The sequence below is a fragment of the Salarias fasciatus genome, chromosome 20 (genome assembly GCF_902148845.1).
Source record: "Salarias fasciatus chromosome 20, fSalaFa1.1, whole genome shotgun sequence".
Taxonomy (NCBI): domain Eukaryota; kingdom Metazoa; phylum Chordata; class Actinopteri; order Blenniiformes; family Blenniidae; genus Salarias; species Salarias fasciatus.
Window position 1 is genome coordinate 16,974,500 of NC_043764.1, and position 13,232 is coordinate 16,987,731.

General features: G+C 42.8%; 1 protein-coding gene across 1 annotated transcript in view; it reads left to right on the forward strand.

Annotated features, from left to right (window-relative positions):
• Positions 1-13,232, forward strand: part of grm7 (glutamate metabotropic receptor 7) — a 79,119-nt gene that overhangs the window by 46,742 nt on the left and 19,145 nt on the right. Inside the window, exons 5-6 of the mRNA XM_030119514.1 lie at positions 4,108-4,245; positions 6,144-6,344. Coding sequence (XP_029975374.1) covers positions 4,108-4,245; positions 6,144-6,344 — 339 coding nt within the window. The remainder of the gene's footprint in view (positions 1-4,107; positions 4,246-6,143; positions 6,345-13,232) is intronic.

Below are 13,232 nucleotides of genomic sequence, written 5' to 3' on the forward strand. Positions count from 1 at the left end.
TTTTTAGGGGAAAACAATTGCTTTAAGTAATTTACTGTGCAGTCTTCCAGTATGGCCGGTAGAAAATAAATACTTGTGGAAACTCTGAAATGAAGACTCAATAATAGAAAAGACACATTGCCATGAAATTTTCTGTAAATCCATATCAAATCAACTCGTGTTGCCAAATTTGCTGCGAACGCAGTTCGACGGATGCAGCAGGAACTATAGGAAACTCCCACAGAGAAGACCAGGAGCTGTGAAGCTGAAATAATTAAGTAAGCCTGAAGATGCCGAACCGAGCGGCGGAGCTCTCTCATAACGCCGCGTGTGTTCATCACAATGAGCAACATTAAACATTTCATTCACTGTTAATAGGAGAAAAATTGATCAACGCAGCTTTTTTATATGCATGGGGTGTGAAAACCTGGAGGCTTTGGGGTGATGTACGCTCCAGAAAGCACACGGTACCCTGGATATTCTGTGGAAGGATCTGTGATGTTTCATGTATTTACCCTTTTTCTTTTTTTTTTTTTTTTTGCACCCGCTTCTCATCCCTCTGCCTCGTGGATTTCTACGTCAGTAAGCAATTTCCTCCATTTCTCCGAATGACTTTTTCCCGGTCCTCGGAGATCCGATATGACCTTGTTATTACGTTCCACTATGCGTTGGACACGACCAGACTACACTCAGCTTCTTCTTTTTTTTTTTTTTTTATGTCCAACATTGAAACCAGTGAATGTAAATTATTCACCTTCGGCAGACATTTTAATGTAAATCTTGGCTTTAGTGGTTCTAAATTGAAAAATCCCTTTTCTCTGTGTCATCGCTGAAAAGAGGCACACAATGATGGGATGGAGAAAGGCTTTAATTTAGTTTTCCCATAATAACCATTTGTGTTTTTGACAATTTTTACATTTTTTTTTTTTTTTTTTTTTATTATCATTTATCTCCAAAAGAAAAATCACCACCAACTGTTTCCCTTTAAAACTGGAGCTTGAAACAGGGTGAGATAAAGAGGAAATTATACAGCTGTCTTTGCTGGGCCATGCAAAATTCACCACAGAAATATTCTCAGCGTGTTCCATCTATTTTAAGTTCTGTCCAGTGTCACAGTCCTAATAACCACCCATCATCACAATCGAGGAAATTTAAAGTCTGGCTTTCATGAGGCTTTCCTTAATTAGGGGAGGTCCAGCCAGGACAAATGTACACTCAGGAGGCAGAGAGAATATTATTAATCCTCCGTCTGTCGTTAATGGTCTTTTGTTAGGAAAATCAGCTGAGTCATTCGCCTCTGATTAGCCATTACCACCTTTACCCACCGCTCAACAGATAGGTCCGCAAGACAAAGGGGAATTAAAATGTGAAGCTCAGATTATCCCCCAGACATAAGAGTGTCTATTCAGAAACAAAAGATAGAGGGAAAGGAAAACGCCGCTCCGCTCGAATTCGGCAGAGAAGCTCTGTCCCGGCGCTCTCTGCTGACCCACATTGGGTGGTGAAGTTAGAGAAAGCGGGGGAAAAAAGCAAAAAGAAACACACCACACAGTTTTTTTTCCTCCTTATTTCTCATGAAGCTAATGTTTCATCCAGGCTGGAAACAAGCGTGAAGCCAACACGTGGCTCTCCGCTGAGGTGGCTGTGAAGAAAACCTGTTCAGGACCTGGCAGCCCAAGGCAACAGGCTGTGGCGCCACTTACGATCCCTGCGTTATTTATTATGCATCCTGTTTCTTAATTAATGTAATTTCCTAGATGAAAGAAGTGATTAAACTTCCATGGGGCTGGGGAGGAAGGGGAACCACCGTGGTCAAATTTTGATGAGGTGGCGACTTGCTGGTGAGCTTCCAGCAACCAGCGGCCAGATTCTCCGCCGCCACACGCTCCAGTACGATCGCTCTCACACCTCCACTGTCTGTGATATCCAGAAAATTTCAAGCTTTGCGCTCATTAACAATTCATTGCAGGACTTTTGCGGCATAGTGGTCAGATCTCAAACAGGAAGCTCAGTATTAAAGAGATGTAGTAATGTGAAGTTTTCTTTATTAAGAATGCAGAAACATTCAGTCTTTGCTTCTTTTTTTTTTTTTTTTGGACAATTCTACAGTCAAAATAAATCCGGTCTTGTAAATAAGCGTCTTTCGAAAACCTGCATGTGCAAGACAGCATATCAAGATTATTTCATGTTTTTTCCAGTTGTGACTAATGAGCAGGGGGACGCCTGTCAGCCCCCTGAGGCACCGCCTCCGACGATCAGCACTACCTGACTAACAACATTTCAACATGCGCTCATTTGTTTGGCTTTCACACAAATAAATACCAATCATATTGGTATCACTGTCACTTAAAATGCGTTTTTATTGCTAATTTGAACATTCTATCATAACGACATGTTAAACATAGTAATCATGACAAGAGCTTCACATTATTCCAGCTATCAAAGCAGAACAGTGGTAAGAATTATATTTGGTAAATATTCCAAATAGCACTAATGTGGTGATATCACCGCATAAGACATTAAGAACAGTTTTATAATTTATGTGTTTGGTAAATCTGTTGTGTTAATCCTGTTGTGTTTTTGCTCCTTTTAATTCCACTTATTGTGTCTGAATTCTTCTTTGTTTTTAAGGCTGTAATATATGAGTTTTAATTCTTTTTTTTTTCTTTTTTTTTTTTTAAACCATGAATCAGAAGTTCAGTTTGACATCCTGGTGCAAAATACACACTGTTGTTGGTTAATGCGGTGTTTGGAGGGAGAGGTGATGCTCAGCGGCGTCCTTCCTCCAGCTCTGCGTTTCTCACTTCCAGCCTCACCTTGAAGAGCTGCTGCTGCTGCTGCTGCTGCTGCACTTTGGTCTGAAGTGAAAAACTTTTTGTTTGATGTCTTTCTCTAAAAAATCTGCGATGATAGTCACATTCTTATCACTGTCACTCAGGACCTGTTTCCATGCACTCACCTTCTATATGCATTCATCACTCAGCACAAGCAACCCGCACCTGAAAAGGCACAACACAGAAAATGTCTCATAATAACGACTACAATGAAGATTGTGGAGGGCTAACAGATGAAAAGCCTCTCAACTCAATAACTGAGTGGATTTACACTTTCTCTTCAAACAAGTTCAAAACAGACACAATCTTAAGGAAATGAATAAAAAAAAAAAAAAATAGACTTTTGAATCACACTGCCATGCACGTGAGAGTTTCTGTCACTTTTTTCTGTCACATGTGATTCTTACTCAGATTCCATGTGTGCTCATGCAATATCACCTCTGTGCCTGTTTTTTTTTTAACAAACCTTCAGTCGGTCCTGCCGTTCAGCAACTTACACATTTTCTTACATTACCTCTAGATCACAGGAGTGGTCCTGTGATATTAAGACACAATTTCTGATTTGGGAAAATGAAAAGGATTTATTGTTTTAATAAGTGAAATGCTGTTGTGTTTTGATGCTTTGCATTTTCAAAGTACCTTTTAATTCCCTTTATTGCAGCCTCAGTTTGAAGAATTTAATATAAAAACTTGTGGAAAATCACAAAATCGTATTTTACTTATGCACTGTGCACGTAGGATGTTGTACTGTTAATATAACTAATAACTGTTTTCCATTGTTGATGTGACTCAGTCTTCTGCAGTGTACACAGGTATAATCTTTTATTGACTTTTGAATGTTTCAAAAGTGAAGACTAATTTGAATTTGTTCATTTATTTCCATTATCAGGTTTGAATGTGAGCCTTGTGTTTGTGAACCTCTTTGTTATGTTCACTTTCTTCAATTTCTTCTTTCAATCTCTTTGTTTGTTAAACTGTCTTTCTGCTTTCAGCAGAGCATCAGAACTCTGGTCATTTCACTCCTTGTCCTACGTCCAAATTATTAGTGTCATATTTCTCTGCTGCTGGTTAAAGTCCTGGGGGCTCAGGAGGAAGAAGTGGTGTTCTTCCAACATCTAGCAGCCAACTCTTCCTCCTCCTCCTCCTCCTCCTCCTCCTCCTCCTCCTCCTCCTCCTACACCTTGCTGCTGTGGCTGCGAGTTACACTTCATTTCCTCCAGGTCTGGATTGGTTGATAATTGGTCCGGAACTGAGCCATTCTCCTCTTTCCTCTCTCTCTCTCTCTCTCTCACAGGGTTTGATGAATACTTTACCGCTCTCACCCTGGAGAACAATCGCAGGAACGTGTGGTTTGCAGAGTTTTGGGAGGAAAACTTTGACTGCAGGCTGCTCAGCGCCTCCAAGAGAGAGGACACCAGCCGTAAATGCACAGGTACACGGGCTCCTCCGGCGTGAACTAATTAGGAGCACGCATGTAGTACACCGAAAGAGCGCGTGCACGCAGCGACGTGCCCGGCTGATGCGAACGTGACCTTTCATCCGCATCGGAAGCTGAGGGGAGACTGTTGGGGTTTGACGCTACCCTGCTTGTCTGCAGCGCAGCCAGAAAGTCTAACACCAGGTGTTTCTACCCAGCGGGTGCAGGGCAGCCAGGGTTTATTATTAGAATCGTATTGCACCACGTGTCTGAGTCATATACTACAGTTACAGACCGTCTGCTCTTGTGGCAAATGTCCTGTAACTCCAGTGTCCCACATCCCCCGCCCCCCCCCCCCCCCTGCTCCCCGCCGTCCTCCCCGTCCCTTCTTAACCCAGTCACCTTGACAGCTCAGCACAGTCGCCGCACAGAGCCGGCAATATTTTATTCATTGCTGGGGAAAGACAAAAAGCTAAAGCGAGAATCGCTTCATGCCCCCGTTCTGTTTTAGCAGCATCTTTGTTATAGTATTAATGGTGGCGGCGTTGTTTCCTACAGCGATGCCTGCTCTTATTACCTAAACTCTGGCGCGTGACACTGTGACAGGCATTGCGCTGCATTTATTATCTACGTGGTTGATGCCCGCGATGTGGGATGCTGTATTAATCGCGCTTGCATACGTGATGACGGTAATAACAGTGTGACACAAATTACTGTTTGCTGGAGGATTTTGTTTCCTTTATAATCTCCCGTTTGCCGTCTTTCATCATGCGTCAAAGACAGAAGACGTTCCTCCTCTCAGCAGAGCCCCGCAAACCCTCCGCAAAATGACTGTGAAGCACCTTTTATCTTTCCTCCAAATCCAGCGAAAGTGGCTGTACAAATGTCTCCACGTCGCCTTTCCTTTAAACCTGGAGCCGAGCGGATATTTGTGCATTTTAAATACGAACAGGAGGCTTTCGCGTTCAAAAGACTGTCCAACGACAGCAGTCCTGCGCGGAGCAGAGAGGTTGTGTGTGGGCTGAAAAGTGTGCTTGCTTCTGAGAAATGGGCTGAAATGTCAGCGCAGATTGCATTTGAGCTCCTTCAGTGTGTGGTCGTCTGCCACTTTCTTATATCTGTCCTATTAACATCATCACCCGGCTCAGCTGCAAACACATGAACGCATCTTGCCGTGATCAGAGTTTATGTCCTGATGGTGCGTCTTTGTGTTGATTGGGAGACAGAATCTTATAATTATAATGATGATGATGATTATGATGATGATGATGATCATTATTGTTGGTGGTGTTAAAGGCAGAAGTAGCATTTTGGTTATACTTCTCATCCGCCCTTTGAAATGGGGCTTTTAGCTTCTGGGTGAATAAAACAACCAACTCAGTTCATAAGAAAAACAAAAAACATCCAGCCGGGGCTGTACATTAGGTATTCAAAGTGTGTATCAGCAGAATGAAGCAAAACCTTTACTGCAGCCCATAGTGAAAGGGCAGTGCACTGGGAGGATGATATAAAAGAGCAGGAAGCCACTGTAGGAGGGTGTGTTACTAAAGTTCACGGTGATCTTCATCACCTTTCAGATGGGACAAATGGGGTTCACCGTTAGAAGCCTATTACTCCGTAATACAGCACAGTAATTCAATCTGAGCCTGCTGTATTTGTCACAAACACTTTGTCTCTCGGCTCAGCTTGATATTTTCCACTTGGGAATTAAAGGCGTCTTCTTATTTTCCATGCCACGTTGTCAGTTTACGTGTAATTCCATCAGGATTCGCGAGTGAACTAACAGCGGCGAAACGGAGGCAGATAAAAAGAGAGAGAGAGAGAGAGAAGCAGAAGGAAAGAGAGGAAATGTAATGTCTAATGGCTCATGATGCATTTGGCCATTAGTCCTCCTCTTCCTTTTCTTCCCTCAGGCCAGGAGCGCATTGGCATCGACTCCAAGTACGAGCAGGAAGGAAAGGTGCAGTTCGTGATTGACGCCGTCTACGCCATGGCCCACGCTCTTCACAACATGCACAGGGACTTGTGCCCTGATCATCCTGGCATTTGTCCACAGTTGGAGGCTGCAGAGGGAAAAACTCTGCTGAGGTACATCCGCAATGCCAGCTTCAACGGTGAGTGACACTCTGGAAAGTTTACACTTGAAAACATGTTCTCCTTCTTTGAAGAGTTTTCAGAAGTTCCGTACTTTATGAGATTGACACGAAGCAGATATGAATTGTAAATACTTCTCTGGATTATCAACACATTTTATGGTGAGAAATATTAAATCAATGGGTGTTGATGAATGTAAACTTAGAGGCAGACTGTTGTTTTTAACACATCCTTTTGTCATAACCTCAGATATTTTTGTTGTAGAAGTGATCACTGATAAATTTGCCTTCTGATCAAGATCGCTTTTGCTTCTTGTGTGTGTGTGTGTGTGTGTGTGTGTGTGCCTGAAACTACTGGTCCGGTTCAGACACTAAAGAACAGCACACACAGACAGGAGGCTGATGGGGGTTAATGCAGCTGCAGATCATGAACTTTAGGCAGCACTCCTTCCACCATATTTCTCATTTTACTTGTCAGTTTGACACCGTGTCGACGACTCTTTCTCTCTCACTAATGAAGTTTTCCACTGAGGAAAAGGACATAGTTTTCATGCCGGATAAATAGATGAGCACCAAACTCATTTCATAAAAAGCCAATAAGGACGTCTGTCTACCAACAGCTCCAGGCCCTTCAATTCATTTTGTTTAATCTGTGCAAAAACCAACTTGTAGTAATGACATGTTATTTCTCGTCCGAGAGCAGCGATTTCCTGAAGTCACCGATTGTTGCTTGGCAACAGCTCGCTGTGGCCGATAAATAGCCTGCACATAACTTCCATATAGTGTGAAATAGTCACCAGTTTGTTTTTTTTGTTTTGTTTTGTTTTTTTTTCACGCGCTCCTACTTGATTGCATGAATTAAACAAACGGGATGCAATGTGTTTATTAATTAGCTTTCCGGGCGCTGATAGGAAGCACCTCGGTGTTGATATGAACCTGAACTAACTGACTGCAGTTATTTGTTTTCCGCACCGACGCTACATCAGGTTTATCAGGTGTTAAGAATTGTTCTACAAATGTCAAGCTGTGCCTTTAACTCCAATTTTGCCCCCGACTTCTTCACTTGTAGACGATGAGTGCCGTGTCACACCGAGCAACACACAAACATCCACATAAAAGCCAGAGAGTCTTCGGAGTGTTTAAAAAAAATGAGAAATTGCAACAAATGTGCGCCACCTCTTTTGTTTTATCTGTCTTGTGCAAATTCACCTTGAGATCCATTAACATGACAAAGCACATCCAGAGAGGCAGGGTAACAGTCTGAGTAAATACGACGGGGTCTGTCTGCACTTGAACCTCTACATTATTCAGCTCTGTACAGAAAGTGGGGGGATAGTTAACAATTAATGGCAAACAGCTATTAATGACAACTGCTGTAAAACGCGGGCGGGAGTGGAGGCAGGGAGCCAGCTGGGAGACGACTTTAAAAACAAGAGGAACCTTTGTCGCTACAAATGTGTCTGCATGTATGTCAGCCGGTGATCGTTAGAGGCTTTTCTGAAGAACACTGCGTTTTCACAAAATGTTCCAGATCAGATTCAGACTTCAGCGTCGTCTCCCCCATTAAACTGTCCCGCTACTAACGACTCGCCGTGTCGCTTTTTACTGGCTATTAAAATACCATTCAGCTGTGTTATAGTGTGTGTAGGATGTGGAGAATATGTGCATCTTTGTACCTGATAATTGACCTGAAATCAATCTGTTTCTGTTTCATTTCCTGGTTTCTCACTGAACATATTTCATTCGCCGGTTGCAACAGAAAAACACAAAACTAATCGAACAAACCCACCTAATGTTCCTCTATGCGACAAAACTAATAGTAAATCCAATTTTTTTTTTTCCTAATTTCTGTCATTAAGTACATTCATTAGTCATAAAAAGATAAAAGTCTTGGCAGCAGAGATCAAGTCATGCTGATTTTTCCATCTTTAATGTCGTTATTAATTCATGTGGTGTAACTGGAGGAATTTGAACAATTACATTTTTACTGCAATAATCAGACTAAATTTCCATTTCATTTCTCATCTCATTATCCAGTCAGAGATCCTGTTGTTCACGTTCACTGCTCTCCGTCTGAGCGGGGTCGTTTGTTCTGTGGAAAGTGACATATCCATCCCGCCGCAGTCACTTTCAGTCACAACACAAGCAGTGGGAGCGGCGGCTCGGGATGAGCTCGCTGTTTTCACAACAATCCAATAATTATGCACTTTTATAAGTTGTTATTTAAGTTTCATCGCACGCAGCCACACAGCTCGTCAATCTTGTTCACGGGCTTGTTTTTTTTTTTTTTTTTTTTTTTTTCTTTCCCTTCCTTCTCATGAATTGAGCTTTTTTTTCTGGCTCCGGCATGAAGACATCCCCATTCTTAATCTTGCCGACAAAGCTCTGATTTGCTGTTTTAATCCAAACACACCACACATATTTGAATAGCTGAACAAAAAACATGAGAGATGTGGGCAGTGGCTCAGAGGTCTGGAACCAGCCTTTGAAATTTCTACCACAAATGAAGGAAAAAGGCTGGAAAAAAAAATCCTCTGAAAAGGACTTCTCCGTCCACTCTACTATCAACAAGTTGATATATTCTCACTGCAGGCACTCGTTTTTAGAAAAGGGTTGCAATTAAATGTGTTTCCTTTCTTTTTGAGTAATTTGACAGCCGGACATCGTGGTTTCAGGGGGGAGCGGTTTCTCCACAGGAATAAATTGTGTCGTATTTGAGGACTATTATCAGTTGCAGATTAATTGTCATTTGCTGGTTTAGTGAGTATTTACGGCTGCAGGCTGGCAGTAGGCCGCTGTACGAGGATTAAGGTTCATCAAAATAACATATCCACTGCAGTAAAAATAGTTTTTGGACAGCACTGGATGCCTGTGGCACAGGGGATCAAATATATTATGGTATTAAATTCCAGAGAGCACGCGCTGCTTGTGCGTGTGTGCGTGCGTGCGTGCGTGTGTGTGTGTATGTGTGTGTGTGTTTTTAATGGGATTTGTTGACAATAAAAAATATCGCCAGAGATTTCAAGAATAGTGAGTAACACAATCCCCAAATATGTATCTTGAGCCCCGGAGAGCCACTTCTATCAGCGCATATTTGATATCTGTTGATAGTAGAGCAGACACTGGTTTTAACAGAAAACTTCACTCCACTGGCTCCGTGTGTTTTATAGTTTATTTTAAGATCTTATTGATCAGTTTTGAGCCATGAAGGGCATGAATGGCTACATCCGAGATTTCTAAAGAGGCTTCAATTTAGTGTCGATCAGACAACAACCCTGCGTTTTTAACGGCAGACACCGTTAATAATTTAGTTTCAAGGTTTTGTACTTGGCATATTTTCTCGTCTACATGTGCAGTATTTATGACGTGTTTCTGTTGTCACTTGCGTGCACTGTGTTGCCTCTCAATTTTTCATTTTTATCGATACGTGCAAAATGCAGCATTTTAGTCAGAAAACAGAGGTAGAGGTGCAGATACCTATTTACCCCGTGTGAGGAGACGGGAGAAGTGAGGCGGCTACAATATGCTCAGATCACACAATCCAGTGCAAACGTCATTAGCTCGCTCCCCCTTAGCTCAGAATGTAATGTTTGTAGACATTTTCTCTAAATGTCCTCACTTTCCAAAAGAGTGTTTCATTATGGCCAATAAGATATTTAAACTTGTTCAGCTGAAATTAAGCTGCAATTAAAAACATTTTAAAAAGCAATCTGTACGCCCGCCTCCCTGTTGGGGCTGAACACACACACACAGGTTTACTTAATTTAACCAGTAAAGCTCAGATTAATAATAAAAAAAATATGAAGCCAAACATTTGGAAAGGGACAATTAAACGGTGAATTTGAGCTAATTTACTTTGAAATGTTGACACAAGTTGACTCATCCCTAAACCTGTGGATAGACTATATCAGGTGGGGCTGAAATCTAAAGCTGAATGAGGATTGAATCATGTTTTCAGATTCCATTCAGGTTTTTGTGCTTCTTCTAGTTCTATTTTATTCTCTGCTGTCCATTGAAACTTGATGCCACTTGCTCATGCAAACCAATTTGCTCTTTTTGATATTTCAATTTGTTTTCTTCCCTTTCTAAATTCGTTGAAATTTACTTTATTACCGTTATTTTACAATTACATGTTGCTTGTCTGCCTGGTGTCGCTCTTTTTTTCTCCACAAACTTTGTGAACACATTGTTGTTGTTCTTGTTGTTCCCGGTTTAAAAGAGTAGCTCCCTCTGCATTCCGTCTCCTTGTGGAAAAAAAAAGTGTAAAGTTGTGTCAGTGCAGGAAGGCTCCAGCCGCCTGCCTCTCTCCAACACTGTCGCTATGGCAGCAGTGCAGAGATCCAGCAGGCACGAAGCCTTCTGATTTTAAGGTGGAACTAAAACAACGGCGTTCATCCGGTCGCCCGAGCCGTGCAAATAGCTGGAGGAGACCTTAACTAAGTACACATTTGTGCATTGGATCAAGGATCTGCTGTCCAATCTCAATAACCATCTGGGCGCGTGCTGACTTCTCAGAATTTTCAGCTTTCAAAAATATTTACCTCTTTGTAGAAATGGCAGAGAGGGAGGTTCAAATCACTGGAGACAAATACGAGCTCTCCGCCCACTCCATCTCGTCGGCCTCTCCCCGTCCTGCTGTCATTTTCTCGAGCCTGCCCCCTCCCTCCCGCTCCATCGGGCTGGTATCTCTCTGCCCACCCCCCCTCATTGCATTCAGAGTGGTAAGCGCGTACGTTGCCCCGTGTATGCGCCGCTGCTAATGTATGTTTGAGAGTGAAGGAGTGTGAGGCTCCTTTGTTGATCTCCCCACTGTGCTGGAGTCACGGAGCTGAAAAGCGAGGAGCAAAAAAAAAAGAAAAAAAAAAGAGGAGAGAATAATGATGCGAGAGAAACGCAGCAGTGGATCCCTGGTCCACCCACACTGCTCAGCACAGCAGCAGTGCACTTTTGTCATGTCTTAGTTCAGAGCCACATGCAAATGCATAAATCTTTCATCTTAGACAGCGCTCCCACTAAGGAATCTACACAGACCATTTTGTTCCCTTGAAAATCAGGCGATAGAAAACAGAAATGAATTTCTAATGCCTTTTTATCCGAACACACAGAAACACCACTTAATTATTTGCTCTAAAGCTGAGGGGAGCCAAGTGCCCAATCACTCATGTCACTTTCCTGAATGACTGGAGTGTGTTTGCGCGTTCGGGCTGATATTTTTTTATTTGCTCGGGAGGAGAGTCAGGACGGTAACCCTGCCACAGTTTTTACTCACAGGAGTCAATACCTTGTCAACATCTTTATACACCGTGTCAACAATTATGCGCACTGTTTGGTGGAATCGGAAGTGACAGCACGATGACTGCCACCCACCGCGTCTTAGTTTGCTTTTCACATAGGCAGCAATGGGCTTCACGAGTACACTTGAATTCATTCTGAACACCCGTCCTGCTTCATTTTCCAGCCTGACACCAAAAATATCCATAAATTAGTGTTCTACTTTTAAATGGAAACATGGATGGGTCAAATATCCCCTGTAGTGCCATTCCTCTATTGTTAATGTGGAATATCCGTGATGCTGCTTTTCATAACAGCAGATGAGAGATTTATAGCTTTTGATCAACATGTAAATGGGCACTTAAAAGTCTTACAAACTGACGTTTGCACCACACAATGGTGTCACAATGTCAAAAAAGGAAATTTAGATGCTCGTCTGCAGTGTTTTTTATGAAAAACGTCCCATATTCTGCTTTCTAAAACGAGCTTTTTCTCCTCTTTCCTCTAGCTTCCTTGTTTTACAAGAGACTTTTGGCCCGAAACTTTTGTTGAATGTTCAGTGACAAATGTCCTTGGAAAAAACTGGAGAGAGATGAATTCCCTTCTGGCTGCACACTAAGGAGAAGGTGCAGTGGCCTTCCATCCAAGAGCCACAAGCTCTGTTCTAGATACAAAAGACAACATGTTCCCAAAGTGTTGTGGACATATGCTCATGGTCCTTTCTCTACACTTTTTATAGCCACGGCTATTAAAGTACCTAATTCCCATGCCAAGAGTCACCAGACTCCCCCCCCCGTCCCATTTCAGAGATGGTATCTCCAGCTGTGCATGTGAACCGCTGCATGCGGCTCCAAGGTGAACAGACTTGAAAAAGACAGCAGTTTTTTTTTTTTTTTTTCATCCTCTCGCTGCATAAAGACGACCTCATGAACAATGCACACCTCATGTATAAAACAAAGCACAACCATTTTCTCTAATGTCTCCGGCATCCGCCGGCGCGAGCGGCTGACTGACATCTGCATTAACACACCGGTTTACATACACTCATGAGGCTGAATTACCCGGTGACGTGCACAAATCCACACGTACGCCGCCGCAGACGCAACCGACAGCACGGAGAGCGCCTGCAAATAGACACTGGGAAAAGAAAAAAAGAAAAAAAAAACTGTTTTTGTCATGCATAATATTTCAGGTGTCCGCGGCCCTCCAGAAGCTAATTAGTGAAATCTTGGGGGCTCTGCTTGAGACAGGCTGCAACACGCCGAGAGCAGATGGGGACCAGATGATGCTTTGGCTGACCTGTTTATCCTCCTCGCGTCTCCTGTTGGTGACCACCGCGTGATTGAAAGGCATTACTTTTTGCATTTAGAGGTGTTTTCCGGCTGCAGTCAGAGCAGAGATGAGCGTCCACGTCAGCGACCGTGCTAAGGATTGCGCTGATATATTCCTCCGAGCGGCCGCGATGACGCACAGGAGGCCGGGGAGGGGGCTTTATCGTGGTCAGCTCTCCGCAAGACCACCTCAGAGGTCACACTCCTCTGTCTTGTCTGTCATTTTGATGAACAGGGTTGTAGAAATTCTGTCAGAGTAGTTTGTTGTCTGCCACTTGAGTGTTTTCTTTTTCATTATTATTATTTA